At 42.2% G+C, this 22,092-nt stretch overlaps 1 protein-coding gene across 5 annotated transcripts in view; it reads right to left on the bottom strand.

Annotated features, from left to right (window-relative positions):
• FGGY (FGGY carbohydrate kinase domain containing) overlaps positions 1-22,092 on the bottom strand; it is a 130,111-nt gene that overhangs the window by 6,612 nt on the left and 101,407 nt on the right. For all 5 annotated transcript variants that reach the window (XM_041483381.1, XM_041483382.1, XM_041483383.1 and 2 more), the window contains one exon: positions 20,085-20,179. In XM_041483381.1, the coding sequence (XP_041339315.1) occupies positions 20,085-20,179 (95 nt within the window). The remainder of the gene's footprint in view (positions 1-20,084; positions 20,180-22,092) is intronic.

Genomic DNA, 22,092 nt, shown 5'->3' with positions numbered 1-22,092 from the left:
GGTTCCAGCACTGAATTAGATTCCAGAAAGTTTCAAGAGATTTCTGGAGTTATCTGGGACACATAATTTCTTATTTTAATTTTCAGTTACCTCTCTCTGCAGTGGGCTGTGCCATTTCCCCAGTTTGGTTTGGCTGGGCACAGAGTTTGTGCGTCCCCAGTTCTGCACTGTGGGTGCCACATGGAGCTCTGAACCCTCCTGCACCTTCCCCATCCCAATGAAGCATGGATCACCCAACCTGTCCTGCACCACCAGATAAGATTTTCACTCCTTAGTACCAGAACAAATGGAAAACAGCTCTCACAGCACCAGAGACAAGCACAGGTAAGGCCACAGGATCACTTCTGCCCCCAGAGCACTGACTTTGCCCCTCCCTCAGTGTCTCCACAGTGCCAGCCAGGCTGTGGTCACCCAGTTTGGTGTCCCAGAGCCCAGCCAGGCTGGCCAGCCACAGGCACAGCCCTAAGAGGAGCAGCAGTGGCAGGGCAGCTGCTGGAAGGGTGCCTTGCCATGTCAGCCATGATATTAATGACTTATTCCACAGCCCAAATTTAGAATGGGACAAGGGTCAGCTCTGATTGCCACATCATCTATCAGCTGGAAACTATGTTTGGGTCTAAGCTCCAGCCACTCTGCTACTAAATATAGGTTGGGTAGTTGTTGATTAGAGTCTGCACTCCCCCAAGTTGCCTCTGAGTAGCAAATAATTAAGCAGTTTGCTTTGTGAGGGCTCTGCTGCTGGCACCTCTTAGTGCTCAAAGCTGCTTGGACACAAACCTGACAGCTTAGCAGGGGTTTCAGCTTCCCTGGGCAATGGAAAGAGCCCAAGTGCTCAGCTCCTGTTTCAGCTTCACAGACTGCTGGCACTGGGTGCCATGAATCAAGTCTGTGGGCAGCACCCAAGCAGTCTGGGGCAGGGTTTAGCTGCTCTTCCCCTGACATGAGCCTGTGCAGTCCTTTCTCCATGAAGGGACTGTTCCCTTCAGTGGCTGTATGTGAAGGTCCCAGCCATGCCATGGTGCTGATGCCACAGCTGGAACAGGCTCCTGACTCCAGCACCAAGTGACACTGGCAGCACATCTCTCTCACCCCCTTCTGAGGTGGAATAAATTTAACCATGCACAGCATCACTGTTAAAAGAGACCAAGAAGTTCTATCCACTGAAACCACATGAAAATACATTGATTTAACACAGTTTTTAGGCTTGGAAATATGATGCTGATATAAGCAGCTGTGTTTAACAGAGCACAAACTCAACTGGGAGTCAGGAGAGCAAATTCCTCTACCAGCTCCTGATGCTGGGCACTGCCCAATCCACCCTCTCTCTACTCATCCTTCCTGGAGATGGAGCAAACGAATCCAGGGAATGCTCCTCTGCATAACCTGCAACACATTTCTTTTCTTCTCAGGCTCCCTCCTCACCCTCTGCTTGCAGCCATCTGTCCCAATGCTTCCACCCTCAATATTAGGAGATAAAGCCTTTGGGGCAGTCAGGGCAGGTGTGTGATTCCACACGGACAGGCACCAAGAACTGAGCTGGACACAAAGCAATCCCTCCCTTGAGGGTGGTCAGGCCCAGCACAGGGTGCCCAGAGAAGCTGTGGCTGCCCCTGGATCCCTGGAAGTGTCCAAGGCCAGGCTGCACAGGGCTTGGAGCAACTTGGGAGAGTGGGAGATGTCCCTGTCCAAACCATTCCATGATTCTGATTTAGACCAGGGAGGGTAAAACAGAGACACTGAAGACCCAAGCCCAGGGGACCCTGACACTCAGCTGGGCATTCCACTCAATATTTAGCTGAGCTGCATGGCTTCCTCCAAAGTGCAAAATTCAGATTTATTTGGCTGATTTCTTTCAACATCCATAATGAACATTCAGCTTTCCTCACATTTAGTCACCAAGTTCAGACTTTTATTTGCCATCTGGCAACTGACTGGGCTTTACTGGGGGGAGGGGATAGGAAAGGAGCTTTTTTTTTTTTGCATCTGTATTTGCTTTATGAGCTATGGGTAAGGCATCATTTACACATGGGGAACTGGATCAGGTTCTCACAATTCATTCCATATGTTCACTTTTGCTGTCAAAACATTTTTTTGATCTAATTAATTCACACACGTCTCTCTGTTCATTTCCCCACTTTGGGCAGTTTCAGCATTTTTGGGGTACCTAGCTGGGGTTGTCATAAAACCAACTTCTGCCTATACTTTGCTTTAGGGTTACTCCATCAAGAAAGCAAAACTATTTGCAATATTTCACTCTTCTTCATCTATTTAGTCTTTCCCTCTTTCCAACACTGGCTGAGGAGACTTGATTTTCCTTTCCTTTCCTTTCCTTTCCTTTCCTTTCCTTTCCTTTCCTTTCCTTTCCTTCCTTTCCTTCCCTTTCCTTTCCTTTCCTTTCCTTTCCTTTCCTTTCCTTTCCTTTCCTTTCCTTTCCTTTCCTTTCCTTTCCTTTCCTTTCCTTTCCTTCCCTTCCCTTCCCTTTCCTTTCCTTTCCTTTCCTTTCCTTTCCTTTCCTTTCCTTTCCTTTCCTTTCCTTTCCTTTCCTTTCCTTTCCTTTCCTTTCCTTTCCTTTCCTTTCCTTTCCTTTCCTTTCCTTTCCTTTCCTTTCCTTTCCTTTCCTTTCCTTTCCTTTCCCTTTTCCTTTTTCCTTTCCCCCTCATCTTTCAAATATATTCTTTGCCATGCTCCAGTGTCTACCTGAGGTTAATGAGGAAAATCCCTGCTGTGAGTTTTGATTTGTGATATTTTTTAACTGGTTCATCTGATGTGTGGTTTACTATTAAAAGAAAAAAACCCCTTGTACCTCAGAAATATGCTTACATTTTACCCAATCTGGACTGCATTTGGGAAATTACCCTGGACAGGGGCTCATAAAAAAAAACAAGAGACCTTTAGAAAAAGTCTTTCACTACTGTATGCCAGTAGAAGGTTGAGATGTTAAAACAGAGAGTAAAACTGCATTAAAATATAGAGAGAGCCTTTTAGTATCCTTACAGATAGCCCATGTCCAACAAAAAATAAAATATCATTTAAGAGATACAGAGATATCCAACAAGTGGTGAACAGAGAATAAATCCTAAAAGAAAAAATAGAAATATTTTGTGAGTTTAGCACAGCTCAGAGAAGGCAGCTGTCCATGGCACAAGGCATTTGCTTTCCTTGCCATGATTGCTACAGACAAGGGGTCAGCCACCTTTTCCAGCACACTGCTCCAGAAAGTATTTTTCTTTCCCAAGCTAAAGGCTAGCAGTGACTGAACTGAGTGAAGCTGAAGAAAAGCACACTCATCATTGCAGGGGGGTGGACTACATGACCTTTAAAGGTCTCTTCCAACCCAAACTATTCTATGATTCTGTAATCAGCTGATGGTACTGTCCTGTTTTGTTTAAAACTGAGCACCCTTTCTTCTCCAGATCTGAAAATCAGCCAGGGATGAATGAGAAGCTACTGCTCTCATTTGTCTTCTGCCACTAGAACTGTCCTCCAAGAGTGCTCTTTCTAAAAAAATAAAAGCACTTTAAGTGCTGGATACATATTGCTAAACAATTTTATTTTGGGAAGGATTCCTTAAGAACCTGGGAAGCCTGGTCTGAGGATGGGATGGCCAGTCAGTTGCCAAATGTGCTCTAATAGCAGCAAGGGAGAAGCTCAAACTGAGCTGTGGAATTCCCATGGACACAGAACTGAGAGAGTTTCATAGAAGGAAACTGCCAAAGTCACACCAAAAGAGGTGTTCTTCTCCCCTTGCTCCCTAAAACTTTGGCTTGTATCTCTTTTGGAGACCACAGGGAAATGGTGAATACAGCTCCCTTTAGCACTAAAATTTCTCTGTCAGCAGGAATCTCTTTATGTGCACAATGTCTGTGTACTGCAACCACATTTATTGCACAGAAAACCTGTAGGCACCAACTTGAACAAATTAATTTGGAATAAGCTATTCTTATTGGCAAATGTCAGGTTACCCTCATCACCACCCTGGCTGAAGTTTCTCTATACAAAACCAAACTCAAGAACTATTTATTCACACCTGCCCCAGAGCCAGAAAGAGCCTTTGATTACAGTAATATTCAATAACCTCTGTTACTGAGCAAATCCAAACCTGTCACCCAGCATTGCCAGCAGGAGTTTTAAAGGTATCTCAGGCGTCTTTTCCTTTAGCAGATGTTCTAAGAAAGCACTTGTATTCATTTGGCAAATAGAAAAAGAGCAATTTTATAATTGCCTGTGCCCAAAACAAAGGCTGGTTCTGTCTGCAAGCACCCCAGTTGGAATTAGAAGTGCATTTGCTGTGGGAGTGAGGCACCAGAGCTGGGCTGGTCACAGTCTGAGATCTAACATCCAGAAAGCTGAGATCCCACAGAGAAGAGCACCCAGGACAGTCTCCACCTTCCCAAGTTTTGGCCATGTGGGAAGCCTGGGGTTTATAAGCTCTGGGGTTTGTAAGAGCTGGTTTATAAGCTCTCCTTTTTATCTGTAGGAAAGGCAAACAACACCAAATCCTTCCAGAGGGATGTTCTCAGCTTACAACACCCAGCCAGACACCATTCCAACTTTAACTTTGCCATCTCATCCTATTTTCCCAGCTTTTTAAGAAGCCCCCCGTGAGCTGCACCTTGTGGCTCCTGCTTCCAAGCAAGCTTTGCCCCTTCAGCCACTTCAGTGAGAAATTCCTAACCCACTGCTCCTGAAGTGCTTATGGGGGAAAGCTTATGGGGGAAAGCTCTTCCCAGCACACCTTCCATGACTGTAGTCACTGGATTCATTGGCTCCTCAATTTTATGCCACACAGGCCCTGAGATCAGCTTAGTTGGTCAGAACATGGTGCTGATAATGCCAAAGGTGTGAGTTTGATCCCCATTTGGGGGCCCTTCACTTTAGAGACAGACTTGATCATCCCTGTGGGCCCATCCAACTCAGAATATTCTGTGATCCTGTGAAGCCTCCTGAACCTCAGTTCCTCACATATTCCATGAGAATCACTAACACCACGAGATTAATACCAAACACTCAGGAGGAAAATCTGACCAATGGGGGACACAACTGAAGAAAAACCACTTTGTGTTTCACCATTCAGCTGATCCTAAGAACGGAGCCAATTCCTGCTGCTGAAGATCTGTCCTTTTATTTAAAGACAGCAAGCTGGGAAAAGAGATGAATAGCAGAGGCCCAAATGTTTAATGGAGCTTTTCACTTGTAGGTCACTGAGCAGAACCTCAGTGAGTGTTGGGAACTGTGGTGGGCTGCCAGCTTTTTATCGTGTCCTCTGCAAAGGGGATTTACTGGTTTCAAATTAATTTCTATTGTATGCAGTGTTCCCAACATGAAATGCTCCATTGTCACAGCTCAGTCACTGATAACCCTTTGCAAAGCCCCGCAGGAGAAACTGCTGCCACCACCTGAAAGCTTCCTTTTAAAATCACACTTGGAGAAGTGTCCTGACTGTGAACTGAGGCTGGAGGAGCTCAAAGAGCCTTCCCCAGCCGTGGGTGGGGGCACAGCCCTGCAATGAGAGTGGCAGTGCAGCTGCACTTTCTGCTCCTGACTGGAGCAGAACTGGGGAGAGGCAGAGCCCAGCCCTGGGGTTGTCCTTTGCTCCCCACGGTGGCTGCTCCAGGAGGGAGGTGAGTGTGTGCTGGCCTGTTCTCTGCAGAAAGTACTTTCTGAAAGGAAAAAAAAAAAAAAAAACCCAAAACAGAAGAAGGAAAAATGAACAACTCTATCATTATCTGATGTGCTGAGATCTCGGCAGAGATCAGCTCAAAGATCCATATTGTTTACAGCAGCTGATGAGTCTCACAAGTGCTGAAGCTGTGCTCTCGCTTAAAGTGCTAACATATTTACAGTTTTCAGTCCTGTCCTTAGCACTTATCTGTCATTTCAAGATGAATGCTCCTTTTGTACAGCCTAATCACTTGCACGAACACTCCACCAGCTCAAAATCCCAGATTTGCTTTGCTTTTCCATTAGTAGCAATTCTGTACTTTGGAAATTGCTTAATGCAGTAAACCTGAAAAAAACCAAACCAACTAGTTTTTGTTCAAAGGTATTTCTTTGGCTGTGATGAGTCTAGAAGGGAGGGAAAGATATTAAATTACTTTTATCTGATGCAAGTCTGAATTTTACTGCACACCTTTCTAAACACACTTATCCATTGTTCTGCTCTGGCTTGGTTATTGACATTGGAATAATTAGTTAAAATCTATATAACATCAGAGAGCATCAGCAACATATCCAACTAAACCCTTGATAAGAAGCCATTTTTTCATGCTCAACAATCTTTTCTCTATTCATATTTCAAACATTTGGTAGGATCCCATTCTGCCCCCTCCTCTCCCAACAAACAGTAGGAGCATGTGCAATTAAAAGCTGTCAGTCATTCTGGTTTTACAGGAATAAAGGAATGTGGGTCATTCTACAACTCAGTAACTTAATTTAAAAAAATGCAACCCAGGCATGCAAGAAAAAGGATACAGTTCTAAGGAGGAGGTCTTACCCTGCTGGATGTTTTACATTACTCTCATTGGGTTACTGGCCTGTCACAAATCAGTTTCAGATGCACCTCAGAAAATGCTCAGCAAGGCAAGATGCATCTGTTGTTTCTGCTAATCCTGATCCCACTGCAGTCAAAAGAAGGGCAACATCTGATTTTCAGAAGTCTCCAGAAATGTCTACAACTGCAGTTTAGAAGGGTCCATACCTGAACAAGAAGAGCACCTCAGTTTTGTGTAGGGCACAGCATTAGACACCTAAAGCTTCAGGCTGGGAATGAAAATGTTGATCTGGAGTTAGCCTTTGCTGTTCCTAAGACATTGCCAATCCAAACCCTGCGTGAATTTGTGCTTTAAAGGATGTGGTCTCCCATTCCTTCCCAAATATTCTCTAAAAACAAGAATTCTGCATATGAAGTGCATTTTTTGTGCAGATGTACAACACAATCTTTAAAGGTTCTGAATGCTGTAAATAGTAAAACTTGATACAAACATCAGAGTTGTAACCATGCTACAGTATATAATCCATCTTCTATATTATATACATAGCAATGAAAATTAACACAATAACAGACTGCAGTTCTAAGGTAAGATTTTAAAGTCAAAAGATGTTTCAGTTATGTGTAATTGTGTTCATAATCTACAGCTTTTCCATTCTGACTTATTTTAACCCACCAGAGGAACACCTTTAACATCATCATAGATTTTCTTTGCACTTTTTATTGTATGACTTTAATACAACAATAAACCCCATCTCTGAGGTATGTAAACATCACTAAATCTGCTTCACAAGTCAAGAGGAAGAAGAACAAACTTACACAACTTGGCCAAAGTCACAGACAAAGTCGGTGACTAAGGTGGGAATAAAGTCTATGTACTCTGCCTCTTAAGTTAGGTTAAACAGACTGTTTTCTCATTGCAAAATTCTGCTTTTATTTATACTCAGAAGAACTTGGTGCTGCAGTAGTTTGTGTCAATTTGAACTAGCACAGAGTGCCTCCCATTAGCAAGCTGTTAATAACAACTACTTTGGCAAACACAGAATTTTTCCTGTGTCCTTAGGAAACACTACACTACATTTTACAGGCTATTTGTTTGATCTGGAGAGCCAGGCAACTCACTCTTTATCTCCAGGATATGAAACAAGCCTGGGATTCGAGGTGTCCAAAAGTTCTGGACATCCATATCTGTTCATACTTAAGGAATTACAATAGGAGCAGGGATGCTGATAAACCAAGAAAAGCCCTTTTTCCTTAACCCTTCCTGGTAACACTGCAGAAAAATTCTCCATGGCTGGAACAGGAGCAAAAACCTCTCCAGCCCTAAATCCTTCTGCTGTGTTGCATCTATCCATGGGAGAGGCACAATCCAAAGAATGGCAAATACCATTATTTGAAGAAATTTAGTTACAAAACATATTAAAAAAGGGTGCATAGGAGGAGAATTGGGCAGGGAAGTAGGAAGGCAGTGGAATGACACTGGAGTGAGAGATGCTGTGTAATTAGCCACTAGAGGGAACAAGAGTCATGCTCTTAATTAAGGTGCAGCTTCTTTTAGCAGGGGTGCCTGAGGGTTATCCTTGCCCAGGGAAGCTGGATGGGGAGGGGTTGAAGCCTTTCCCTGTAAACTTTGGAGTAGGACAAAGCTTTCCTGCCCTTTGTCTGTGTTTCATCCTCCCCTTTCAGGTCTCTATAGGCCTTGGCATAAGCAGGAAATAAGACTTGAGGAATTCATTCATCTTTCACATCTCCTACCTGCAATTAACTATTTTTTGCACCTGGTTAAAATGTTTAAGCAAAAACCTGGAATCAGAAGAGATGAGACAAAGGAGAGAATGAAAAAATAAGAAAAATGGTAAAAGAGACAAAGCTGTATTTTGCAGACAGGGTACACTTTCGTGTTGGCTCTTTTGAACGAGAAGGGAAGAAAAATCACATTCACATCATTGCAAATGGCATTAAAAATGTGGAGTGATGCTCTGCTGACATCAGTAGACTGAGACAGTGGTTGGGAGGGATGGGAAGGACCTGCACCCCCTCTTGCCTGCTGACCTGACTGGAGGTGCATGAGAAAAATGACTGAGGTGAAAAGCAAAAGCCCCTCTTTTCCTCTGCTGCTGCTGAAGGACACAGACCTATTCAACAGCACAGCAAGGACTGAATCACAGACAAACAGTCTTTTTATTACCATAAAAATGACAAATAAGTAACAGTTATAGCCTGTAAACACAAGACTCGAATTAAATAGAGTTCTAAGTGGTACAGTGTAAGTGGAAGCAGGATCCCACTCCTACTAAAGCCAGCTCAGCCTAAAGAGTATCAGATGTTACCCGGGCCTTAGAAGGCCTGGGACATAAACTATGTGTGTAAGAGAAAAAGAAGTCAAATGACTCATGACAGAGTTTGTTTTAATATAAATGACTTCTTCTGGCTCTCTGCTTTTAAAGCCTTGCCATGTTCAGATCCTGAACAGCTAACCTGGGCAGCTGGCTCCCCCAGCCCTGTCCTTCAGTTTGTGTATAAAATGCTGGCATTTACAAACTCCTATTCCTCTGGCTGAGGAAGGAGAGTTTATTTTAGCACTGTGATCAGTGCCATCATAAATCTCCCCTCTTCCAGTCCAAGAACAGTGGCACAGCCCAGTCAGTGTTCATATGCTGTGCCCATAAAACAGAGGGCATTGCCATGAGGCTTTACTGAAGTCCTGCAAGCCTTGAGAGGGGTCCTGAGGTGAGGGATCAGCACTGACTGATCCACAAACCATCCCTGACTCTTTGCTTTTCATTATGTGAGGACAGGGGTAAGGGAATGAGATGTGGAAAGAGCTGGGATGAAGGAGGAGGAGAGGAGAAGAGAGAAGAGAGGACCAAGAGATGGGAAAAGAAAAAGTGAAAGTTACTAAACAAAAGAGAGGCAGAAATCAGAGGCAAAAGTACAAGATGAAAGAATAAACAACATCAGAGTGGAAGCAGAGAGAAGGAGATGGTGGTTATTGGGGATTTAGTGCTGAAAGAGAAAAGCCCCATTCCTATCTTTATTCTCTTTCCATGCCTGATTCTCCTCTGGGATGAGTGGAACATCCGTGTCCAAAAAGCCACACATTTGGCATTTAGTGTCTTATGGCAAATGTGCTGAATATCTACAGAGGCAAAGTTATACAAAGCAAATTTTAAAAAGTGAATCTTGCTTAGTCTCCCTTTCATGCAATGCAAGAATCATCCCTTAGATGGGACTATTGCAAAATTAAATGACCTTGCAACCACAACCAGTAAATAATGAGTAATGTGTTTGTATGCTCAAAGCTTTTATGCCAACTAGTCCAGGAACGTGAGGAGAGCTCATCACAAAAAGGCCCCATTTATCAGAAGGGCTTCACACAGCTTAGCATCTTTAGGGCCATTACTCACCTCCCACACCTAAGCTAAGTGCCAGCTCCCAACCAAGAGCCTAACACACATCCCATTTATCTGCTGGAAGACACATGAGCTGCTTCCCTCAGTCTGGTCTAAAGACATAGCATCTAATACCTAAACTACTTAAAATTAACAGAAATGGGTGACTTCACAACAACACAGAGAAAACCACCAGTCTGGGAAAATTAGGCAAAAATTAAGTTTTACCAGACATTTTGAAAGCAAAAGGAGTTTGCAGGCTACAAGACTCAGCTGTATTTTGCTGACTACATTCAAGGTGTTTGTGCTACAGGGCTGGGCAATGAAGGCACCTTTCAAAGGTGATGTGTTATCATCATCCACCCCATGGTTTTGGGAAGGAGAGGTTGGGATGGACAATGGTACAGCTCTCCCATATATGCCTGTCATGCAGAGACTCTTCAAAGGAAAAACCATTGATTAGAAGTTGGTTTATTTTCCAGGAGGTTCTCTCTCGAGGGGTCCCCTGTGCTTCCCAAGCTCCCAAAGAAGTGACGTGGTCAGATCTAACTATCCCTCATTTGTGAGGAGTCCATTGCCACATCACTTTTCTCGGTTCCTTACCCAAAAACTGTGCTCCCCCCAGAGCTCCCACACCCACACTCCTCCCAAAAACCTCTACCTGGCAAAGGACTCTCTGGAAGCTGCGTGGCAAACAGCAGCTGACAGCAGGTGCTCACACAAACAGGCCCTGCATGGGTCAGGAGGTATTTCTGTACTGAGGGTTAGTGATGCTCAGAGGAATGCAGCTCCCAGGAATGCTACACATTGAGAACATGCCCCATAAATCATTCCTAAGACAACAACCCAACTCGCTTTTGCTGTGCACTTATAAGGCAGAGCAAGAAATGGGCACAGCAGTTCTCCCCGATTGTGCTTTTCCAATGTTTTCCAAGCCTCATCTGGAGAAATATCTTTGTGCAAAAATCTGCAAGTCAGGCTTTTCCATGCCCACTTGGTGGTCAGCCTTTCTGCCTTTATTTCCCTCAAGAGTGACAATTATGGTCTTGCTACTCATTACGTGGACACGTGTCCAAGTAAAAGCAAAACAGAGCCACAAAGGAATTTCATATGGATTCTCTATATCCCATTACCCAACTTTAAAATGTGCCACAGAAATTTTAAGCACAGGACATGTAAAAAGTTGTATCAAAACAAGAAGGAAAGGATTGGGAATGGTTGTTATATGTCTTTATCTAAGAAACCAAGGAAACAAGAACATATGATTGAACAAAGAAAAGAGAATGAGAATTAGATTCCAATTCTGAGGAAAGACAACACCTTAAAAAAGCAGCTGCATTCTAATAGATGTTATGGGATCTCTCCTTCACCATTTCATATCCGTGATTATATGAAAGGGAATAAAGAAAAATTACTTTATTGTTAACACAATAAAATGTATTGAACACTCTGAGATAGTAAACAGTCTTGTTAAACTATACAGAGAGAGAAAATGTTAAGAAACAAACCCCTCTAGAAACCTTAGGAGCAAGGATAACAGCATATGTAAAACATAAAACTTTTTCAAATATAGGGTAGCAAAAGTATGTCCTAGTGGTCTGAACTAGTGGCACCAAATCCCACAAGTGAGTGATCATGATGTCCTTCAGTGTGAAAGACATTCAAGCATTTCAGACAGTGCTGTGACTCCACATGCTCGTGCCTGGCCACGGAACAGTCTGATCCCTGTGCTGACATAGCAAGAGTGCAAATCCCAGATGGAAAATTAATCTCACAATGCAGCCAGATTGAGTTTCCAATTCTCCAGTGCCTAACTTGAAGGTTGTTCTGCTCAGCTACTGAAGAGGTGAGGGCAGAGAGACTTTAACTTGTTTGACATCCCAAACATCATTTAAGCAAGACATGCTCTGAAAAGGACCTTCTTGGCTACTGACAGTTACAAAAGATCCATGGTACCCTCCTTTGTCCTCATCCTTCCTATAAAATATTGCTATCACACTTTTCCCTGCTTAAATGGCCTGGACAGAAGGGGAGTCCAAGGTCCAAATGACTTCAGCTGTGTCTCTGAGCACATGGATAAAATCGGTCCTTAAAATAGAAAGGGGAAGGATCACAGTACACTTTTAAGAAAGTATCTATCTGCTATAAAGACACATTTATGGTTTCCTCATATTTATGGTTTTCCTCAAGAAAAGACAGGGTCAGCAAGCTGAAAAAACTGTAAGGTTGTGATATTATTAAACTTCTACAAGCTGATCTTAATCTTATTCTTCTTGGAAAAAAAAAAAATCAACTAATTGTACGTCTCCTTTCACAAACTCCACTGTAGTCATTTCATGGTTTGTTACAAAAATATGCAGCAGCAGAAGCTGCACTATTCCAGGCAGCATTTTTTCTCCTATTTGCCAGGTCCTGGGCTTACTGACAGATGAGAAAAACACCATTGGTTTAAAAAGATCTCAACTTGTGCAGATTAACAAAACACTACATCTTATTCTTTGCCAGCATCAGCTGATGTGAGCTTCTAAAAAGCTGAAAGACATGACAATGTAAACGTTAATCCTACAGACAGAGGAGGTTATATTCACATACATGTGGTTGTTTCTAACACAGTAATTCAGGGTGTGAAAGCACCAGAACTTGGGAGAAGTCAGTGGAGCTGTGCCACTGTGCAAAGCCAACTACACTTTCAGCATAAAGACAGATAAAATAGATTTCTTTTGTCATGCTTCCCTCCAAGAGGTCTTCATTACCTTTTCAGTCCATCCTCGTAAATGTGAAAAATAGGTAATAAAATCTTTATCACCAGTCTCAGCCAGAATTAATAAACAGGGAAGTCACACTGATATCCCAACACAGGGTGCCCCATCTCCTTCCAAATGAAAGGCCATGTTTTATTTCATTAGGGTGGTATTTCATGCTTATTTCTGCTTTCAGAGCAGCAAGAAGGCCACAGCCCTAAGTACTGGACTGCTGAGGTTGCTGCCTCCAGTGTTAGAAGAGCTGTGCCAAACACTCAGCTCCTGTAAATGGGCAGTTCTGTTATAGCTGATATATCACACGGACTCACTGCAGCTGCCTTTCCCTGTCATTAAAGAGTTACTGAGAAATTCCAAATCTGAACATTTGTGTCCTGCGTGACATTTCAAACGCAGCACGCTGAGCTTCCACAAAAAGCACAGCACTTAACAAAAGACACAGCCTTTGTGTCCCACTACCTGTAGCATCCACAGCTTGTTCCTGAAGGAGCAATAACACAAACCAAGTGCAAGAGCTCTAATCACCTTTATCATCTCAAGATGTGTCATCTCCTAGTGAACTGTGTCAGATTCCTCTTTGGGCTCTGATCCAGTAAAGGACTTCAGCACGTGGGCAGTCCTGCCTGTCTCCAGCTGAGCTTCTTGCCTGCTTGAAAGTCAGATGATGCACCCCAGTGCTTGACTGGACTGGGGTACTGAAGTAAACTGGTGTCACTCCTCCGCAGTCCTGGAGCAACACTGATTTGCATTAACTGGGAATGCTGCATTAGGATTGCGGACTAAGATCATCTGTCACTGCAGCAGCTATGTGACCTGCTATGACAAACTCTGACATTTACTTAGACAAGTTTTTACCTGTAATAATTTCAAGTGATATAAACCAGCCACAAATCATCTGCTGTGACAATGAACTAAACACTACTGCACAGCATGTACTGATCTGATAATACATCAAATGTATGACAACATATAGCACTAGACACTGCACTCCCCCAAGAACATTTCACAGCAACAGAATTATTTCTCTCCACTCCAGTATAAAAGGCAGCCAGCAGGATGATATCAAATGATGGCAGCTCTGCTTCTCATAAAAGGACCTTGGGGACTGCAAGGAGATTTGTGTATCTGCACTTCAGCAGCACAGCAATGTGGAAATGTTAAAGTTAGTAAAGCAAACAGACCTCAAATGAGAAGGGCAACAGATGTCAACCAGTATCACATGTCAGTAAACAGCAACAAGGCAGAGGGTACTTTTCTAAGCACTTTTGTGAAAGTATCGTGCGAGCAGCTACAGCCACATCTCAGCTGTGTGATCTCTACATGGTGGTGTTTGTGTGTGTGATTTAACTCCCACCAAGAGAGGAACTCCAGCCACATGGAAATGTTGTCCACTGGAGTCAGCTGAAAGAAAGTAGAAAGGTTTCTACATACTTGTTGTGGCTTGGAAAGTGAAAAAAGTCACACTCTCAAACTGATTGAAAGCTCATTCTGTGCTTGGCAAAGACAAACCAGCATTTATATTCCTCAGCTTTAATGCAGAAGGATCATCCTTAGGGCAAAAGAGTAGTAGTGATTCATCTGCTTTTTACCCTCACTGCAAAGACTTCTGACAGTAAGGCCAAAATATGCTAACTAAAAAGGCACTCTTTGTACCATAAACACCAGGCCACAAGGAACTGGACAGTGGCCATTAAATCACTGCCTTTTCATTTCTCTCTCTCATCTATATTTCTCTCAAGATTTCTGGTAAGGAGGCAGCTGACTCTATACAAAAGCCAGAGGCATTGCCAGTATCTTGGTGGTTTCATGCATGCCATATTGAATCTAACTTTATCACACAAGATAAAAAAAAACACTCTCAACGAGGGAAAGCCATATTTCAGTGTCAAAACACCAAGGAAAGAGGTACACGGATGGAGTTCTACTGCCAAGTCGCTGCCCTGAGCCCAGGCTTGGTTAGATGTAAATATTCTCCACAGCCATTGAACATTTTACATAAAATAGTTTGGTTCTCCAAGTCTCTCAGAAGAAGAGGCCACACCAACCAATGCCTAGCTAGGAGAGCAGGAGCTTTTTACTTTGTGCCCAAGGATGGTCTCCACTAAACTTGGGCTCACACTCTACATGAGCACATTTGGAGTTCTTGAAGAAAAGGAAGGCAAGGTCACAGCACCTTAACACACTCCTTGGTGTGTGCCTAAAAAAACCATCTCCTTCCTCTGCCTTTCCAAAATCCTCTGATTAAGGGAACAGGAGAAAAAAAACCAACATGGCAGGAAGGCCTTTGCTAAAAGGTGCATTAATTAGGTAAGGCAAGCCAACAAAATTATTAATTTTCTGTTCTCCTTCAATATTATGTTTACACAAGTTGATTATAGCACTTAATTACTAATTCACCCTGCTCAAAAACAAGAGTGCTTTAAATTTTTAATGAGATGAGGAAAGGCAGCATTCCTGAACTCAACAGGGAGAAGCAATTTTATTTCCTCTTTTGATTTCCCAAGTTATTACCATTTCTAAGGAAAAACTTATCCCTTCCCTGATCTTCCACTCAGTCCTTGCTTTTGAAAATATGGAAATCACGGGACGCTTGCATGAATTTCAATCCATGGCCTGACAGGTGATGCTTTGGAAAAGGAATAGAGGATCAGATCATCAACTGCACGTCCACTGGAATAAATGGAACAAAATTACACCAGAAAAGGCCTGATCCAGAAATGGAAGCGGCCTAACCCCCTCCAGTTCTGTCAGCACAAAAGTTGAATATGTCCCAGTACTATTTATGGTTGCTCTTATGAAAATGTTGTCTCTTCCCCATTGCCAGTTGGTTCATTACCAAGGTTGTGGACTAATTGTACTCAGGAACTTCTTTACATTCATGACTGTCTGTAACACTTTAATTGTTACAAGGCAAACACTCCGTGTATCCTATGTTCTTCCTGGCTGATCTTTATAAAACTTGCGCTATCTGTGAGGTTTGTTACTTGTTTTTTCCCTCTGTGTTCTACCACCCAACCTCATCCTCAGACAACTGAGAGGAGATGTCCATCAAATGAAGCAAAACCCAGCAGTGCACAAACAAAACTCTTCCAGGCTCTGTTAGTACAGAGTTGTGAGTGAATTATTTCCCTGCACCACCTTAACTTCAACTCCCACCTGCAACACAGTCCACAGACTCTGAGCCAGGGGACCACGAGCCCCTCGGCTCCTGGGGCTGCTTCCAGGGCTGCAGACGGGACCCAGGGGCTTCTTCACCTGCTCAGCTGCTGAACGATTCAGCTAATCCACATGAGATAATTACCTGACACCTTTTCCTATAGAACCCAGCTCATTTCACCACCTATGACCTGCTTTATTGAAATGAAAAAGATTCTTTATAGAATGAAAAACCTCTTCCCTTCTTTTTGTAGGTTATTCCATCAACTTGCTTAACAACCAAAATCAACAAAGAAAAGGCTAAACCTCCCTTATAAGTTAATTTGAGACCTGAAAAATCTTGTAGTCACATAGATTCTAAATTCTAGCTCAGCGTTTCACACCAAAAATATTCACAGAAAGCTGATTACAGAGAGTTACCAACAAAATGCACTCTAGAAAATCAGAGTTTATTCTCTCCCATGCCTGGCTAGTAACAATGCCCCACGTGAATGCAGCATATCTAAAATAAATCTGGTAATCTGGTTCCATACAGGTAATTTTATTAATTGCTTTAATACACAATTAAGGAATAGTCAGTGGGCTGCAGGGTTTTATAAGGCATTAATCCTGTTCCCTGGTGTACAGCTCTGTCCCGAAGAGTGGGCTAGCAAAAAAAAAAAAAAAAAAAAAAAAAAAAAAAAAAAAAAAAATTAGCTGGATGACTGCCAAATCAAACAGCACCTTCTTCCCATTTTCAATTACGTACGAGTGAGGCAGAGTAACGAGGATATACTGGAAACTTTGACATTTATTTATTGAACATTTTTACTGAGAAGGAATTGCTGGCTGGCTAAACCGGAAACTATATTTTTACTATAGAAACAATCCCATAGAAAAGCAGGATCCTGCTGCTCAGCATGAAAGGAATGGCTAGAACCAATAAATTGACCCACCTAAGCTAGCAATGTTAAGGTTATTTCATTCAATAGAGGATGTATTTCAAAAATCCAAGACTCAAAAATACAGTCTATTTCACAAATCTTTATGCCACACTGTTTTACACAGCAGTGTCTGCTGGGGCCCAGCCAGGCTGTGTTAGAGCCCCCTCAAAACCACTGAGAGAAAAAGTGTGCAGCATTTGTAGGGACAAATGAAAAGATAAACCAAGAAGAAATTCAGAGGATTTTCTCCCCTTTCTGGAGTCTCTAGAGACTAAATAACCAAGAGATGAAATGGGGAAGAACTCACCACACTGTGTGGGTTTTTTTTCTTTTTGGATAGACCAATTGTTTTACCACAGAGGAGAAAAATGCAGGGAGAGTAAATGAAGAGGAAAATAGGGAAGTCAACATTCTTTGAAGCAACAACATATGGTGACCAGGCCTGAGAGATGGAGGTTATAAATCTTCCCTTGATAGAATTACCTAAAGATGAAATTGCAGCTTCAAGGGGCTTGAACTTTTCAATCCACACTAGAAGCTTGCAAATTAACCTGTTTGGTCACAGCTTTTGCATTAACCTTCATTTCCAAGGCTTCTCTGTAAAGGCTCAGCATATTGAGATTTTTGGTGCTAATACAGATGTGGTCAGTGGAAAGCACAAAAAACTTTGCACAAATCACTTGAAATATGAAGCAAAACACATGAAAATTAAGAATTAGAACAAAATGCTGAATTATTCAAAGAGCTGCAGTATGGGAAGGGAGAAGAGACAGGAGGAATGTTGCTGCATGTTCCTTTGTGAGAATAAAATTATTTAGGGATACCAAAGGATAAAGGAAAAGCTCTGGAGTGTTCCAGACACCATGACCCACTGCCCAAGACAGGTCAGGGTGAGGCCCCTGCTGTCCCACGTGGGGTGGGTGCATCAACAGCCACGTGTGGTGAGTGACTGCCTGTCCTTGGATAAACCATCCTCTGAAGCAGCTGCTTCCCCTTCTGCAAACCCCAGTGATGGGGCACCACAGGAAAAGCACCAGGGCTGTGCAGGAGGATGAGAGTTCAGCAACCAGCACAGCCATAGACCAAACCCAGGAAATGTCACCCAATTCCAACACACTTCTGTCCTGTGCAGGTAAATACAGCCTAACTCTGACTACTCCATAAGGACACCACAGAGTTGGCTCTTCCCTAGGTGACCCACCTTGTCTTTCCTCTGCTGAAAAGATGTTCTGGGGGATTTTGAGGACCTTGCTTTGTGTCCAGATTCTGAGTGAGGCAGCTGCTCTGACCTGGCTGCCCCATGCCCCAGATACCTACAGGATGCACATTCCATCAAATTCAGCATCCCTGGTGGGCAGCACCCAGAGCTCTTGTTAGCAGAGCATGGTAAAGCTGGACTAAGATTAACAGAAGTGATTTGGGGGGATCCAGATTTGGGTGCTACTTCCAAGCTGTCCTAAAACTGCTTGAGTTTTAGAAAGTGGAGAACAGCCAACCCATAAAAACCAGGGAGCTTTCAAACATTTTGATTCTGACATTGAGTGGAAATGTCCAAAAATTGTTCTGAGAAATGTGACCAGTGACTGGGAAAAATACAGTAAAAAATCCCCTTCAAAAAACCATAGACGTAAGGAGAGAGGTTATTGTAAAAAACCCACAGCTCTCTCCTTTACTATTACACTGAGCAAACAAAGAGCTCTGGAAAGCACAGTAATTAAGCACAAACCATCTATTAGAGGAGAAGTAATAACCTGTATTTGCAAAATCTACAAAGATGCTGAATGTTTGCAGCAGCACCTCTAAGAAAGGGTTGTTCTGGAAGACGTGTTACAAAAATAAATGTCAGAGAGGTTATTGAACTGCAATGGTAGATACACATTTGCATTTCCCTGACCCTAAAATAAATGTATTCAATTTCTCCTTTGTGATCCCATGTAGCTAAATGCTTTTAAAAATATTAATATCTGTTCTGACATTACTGGATTTTTTCTGAAATATTTTTATATATAAGGGTTAGGGTTAAAAAACTAAAGGTACGTGGATACACAAAAAATTATATAAAACACAAAACAGAAAACTTCACAGCATTAGATTTTTTCAATGCTGATAAAAACAGACTCAATAAAATCAGTTTTGAGATATTCAGTTATTGCACAGTAGTGGAAAACATCCTAGACTTGAAATGAAATATGTGTTTGAAGGCAGAAGATTAACAGAAGAGTAAGAATTAAATATGAAGTCCTATCACCAAAAGTTGCTACTGAAATGACATTTATCAAAATAAGGCCTCTTTACAAGCACTAGAATTATTACACACTGATATCTATGTTGCACTGTGTATTTGCTGCAATGGGACTCATTTTAATGGAAACATTCTTAAGAAAGGAAAGTGCTCTTTGTGCTAACCTACACAGCACTGTAGAATATTCCCACTTGGAGAAGTGCCAAGCACAGCCCAGCTCCTCAGCTTATGCTGAGCTGTTTATTGATTCCAGTGGAACTGCACCAATTTAACCAGGTCAAGGAGCTGACCTCCCTATTCACAAAATATCTCCAGATAAGCTTTTGGTGCAAAATTTCATCTACAAATATCTGTCCCTGATGTTATAAAGCAAAATGCAACAAATGTATTAGGGACCATCCTGATAAATCATTTTGTCCAACTGCATTTTGCTGCTCAGTGTCCTTGTGCAGCACGAGGAGAGGACACGGCTTATGGGATTGCCAGGTGGGAAAGCAGGAATGATTTGGGACAGTCAGCCCCTTCTTTGGGTTTCTGATGCCACTGTTGTTTGTATAAATGCAGCTAAGCCATGCTTTGACTGATCCACTAAAAATAAAAGCCTCACTGCTACTTTTTCAGCTGTTAATGGACTGAAATAACATGAATGAACATGCAGTTCCATCCTCATTATTAACTCTGCATTCACTGGGGGCAAGACAAGAGCTAAGATGTGTTATTTTTTTACTGCATAAATAATGCTCTGTTGCTTCTTATGTTTAACATTCCTCAATATGAAGGAAGGAAAGTAGGAGAAATGTAACTGAGATGAAAGTGTGACCTTCCTGCAGGATCAGAGCCTTGCCAAATTCCCTGTTTTGTCTGTAAAATTACATGGGCTAACTTCACACACAGCAGCTTCTATGCATGTCCCCACACATGTCCAAAGGCAAATGAATCCTCAACACACCTAAATAATATCTGGAGTTAAACAGAGGGTGGAGAGAAAGCACTGCTGGATCTTGTCTGGCTGTGCAGAAGGGACAAACTTTTCCACTTACATTTAGGTGTGTGCGTGGTGCCAGAATCAAGGTGTAAGACACATTAAAACCGAAAAAAAATGACATAAAATCAGGTGCTGCATACCTGGATAGATGCAAAATCCCCAGAAGCACAAGCTCCAAGAATAGCAGCACCCACCAAAACAGACTCCACTTCTTTGGACAGCACAACAGGTTTGCCTGCAGAGGGAAGAGCCAGGCCTCTGTTAGGGAACACAGCAGCACCAGCAGCTCCACAAATAATTAAAAGCAAAAAGACAAACAAAAAAGGAATCAAAAAGGGCTTGAAAACCATTATTCAAAACCCCATTCAGAGCTACATCCTGCTGTAGGTTAATGTAAATCTCTCTGCTCTGTGGTTCCAGGCTCCAAGAAAAGTGCAGCATTTCAATAGAATCATTTTTGCAAAATATTAATGCAGAACATAAAGCACACAAAAAAACCAACCCCCCAGATCTTTGACACTGGCTATTTATCTCATTCAAAGGGTTTGGTATAAACCTGTTACCCACACCCTCCAAACCCACGTGCCTATTAAAAGTTGACCTGGAGGGGAAAACAAGGCGGTCTCCTTTTTGTCTCTTTTGCAACAAACAAAAAAAGACTGTTTGTGTTTGGTTTTGAACATACAGCCAACAAAGCCAGCCTGGTTTTGCTGGAAGACATGAAAATATGAGTAGTAAATTTTCTCAAGCTATGTATGAAATAATAAGAGAAATCTTGTCTTCTAATTTGTGCAAGATACTGGAAAACAAAATTAAAACACTGGAAAAACAAGCAAACAATATATATTCTAAAGTAAAATTAAATATTAGTGTTTCATCACCCATGGGTACTATTGAGAACATACTTTCCCTTGGTTTATGCAGAGTTTTCTCAGACCTGTTTCACTAGTGTAAAGAAAAGCAGGAAAAGGCTAAAAAAACCAAACAAACACTAGCCTGCTTTCTTAATTCCCCTGAAAAATCTAACCAAGAGCATAAATCTAAATACTTTTCTAGCTGCACTTCAGATGCTTATCCTCGCTAAGCTGAAAAATTTAATATTCCTGCAGTATTTGGCATGTGTCTGCATTTCCAGTACTGAGATAATGTCATTCAGTGAATGATGATGCAAACACAGGGGTGGGAGCAGGGATTCCTGCTCAGAACAGTCTCCACCATATTATATCCCAAAAAATGCTGCTCCTGAGAGCCAGCTGTAAGATTAGAAGGAGCTGAAATTTGGGTGAAGTCCTAAAATCAGCCACGAACAACTTCCATAGAGGAAAAAGGCAAAACACACACTTTGCAAAATGAGAAATAAAATTAATATAAAAAAGCAAATTCACCTCGCTTTCAGTTACTTGATGCAAAGCTTGCCCTGCCACCTGAGCATTCCTGCAGCTCAGCTGAAGCACAGCTCAGGACTTGGGTCAGCTTGGAACAGCAGATCTCAAGCTCAGAGCTCCGTGGCTCTTTGCCAGGCGTCAGTGAGCAATTTTCAGCGTGCTCTAAAATTTACTGCCCATTTCCCGCATGGTCAGAATGAATAGGAATTCTTACCAGGCAAACAAAAAGATCAAGATACTTTTTAAGTGGCCTGTGGAATTATCTATTGGATGTCTGCATGGCTGAGTCATGGGCATTTGTGCTAACAATAATATATTCAGATTTTTTTCTTTTCAGGAAAGAATGGGGGATTGATCCTGGAATGTTAGTTATTTTATCTGATAGGCTCTAATGAGTTCAACATAACCAAGAGCATTTCAGTCAGATGAACTCTGACATCCCTTGTCAGTCATTGATTTTACAAATGGGGGAGAACTCCAGACTGCAAAAAGGCCTTTTTGTACTGAATTGTACTTGGCCATTAGTTACAGTCAAAGAACTTGTGATTACATTTTAATCAGAATACCTTTTCACAGATCTTTTCTTTTACACATTACCACCCAGCAGCCCAACTCTACATGTAGCTGAAATTCATCTAAAGTATGTGAGTTTTTGAAAGAAAGGCATGGACTTAACATCATTTTTCACAAAGCATCACTTTGACTATGATATATTTAGTGAATTTTAAGGTCCACAGGCATTATGTTTTTTGCTTTTTCATCA

The sequence above is a fragment of the Pyrgilauda ruficollis genome, unplaced genomic scaffold, assembly GCF_017590135.1.
Source record: "Pyrgilauda ruficollis isolate IOZ18807 unplaced genomic scaffold, ASM1759013v1 scaffold6, whole genome shotgun sequence".
In the NCBI taxonomy this organism is placed as follows: Eukaryota; Metazoa; Chordata; class Aves; order Passeriformes; family Passeridae; genus Pyrgilauda; species Pyrgilauda ruficollis.
Note: the sequence above shows the minus strand (reverse complement) of the source record. Positions and strands in the feature narration are given on the sequence as shown.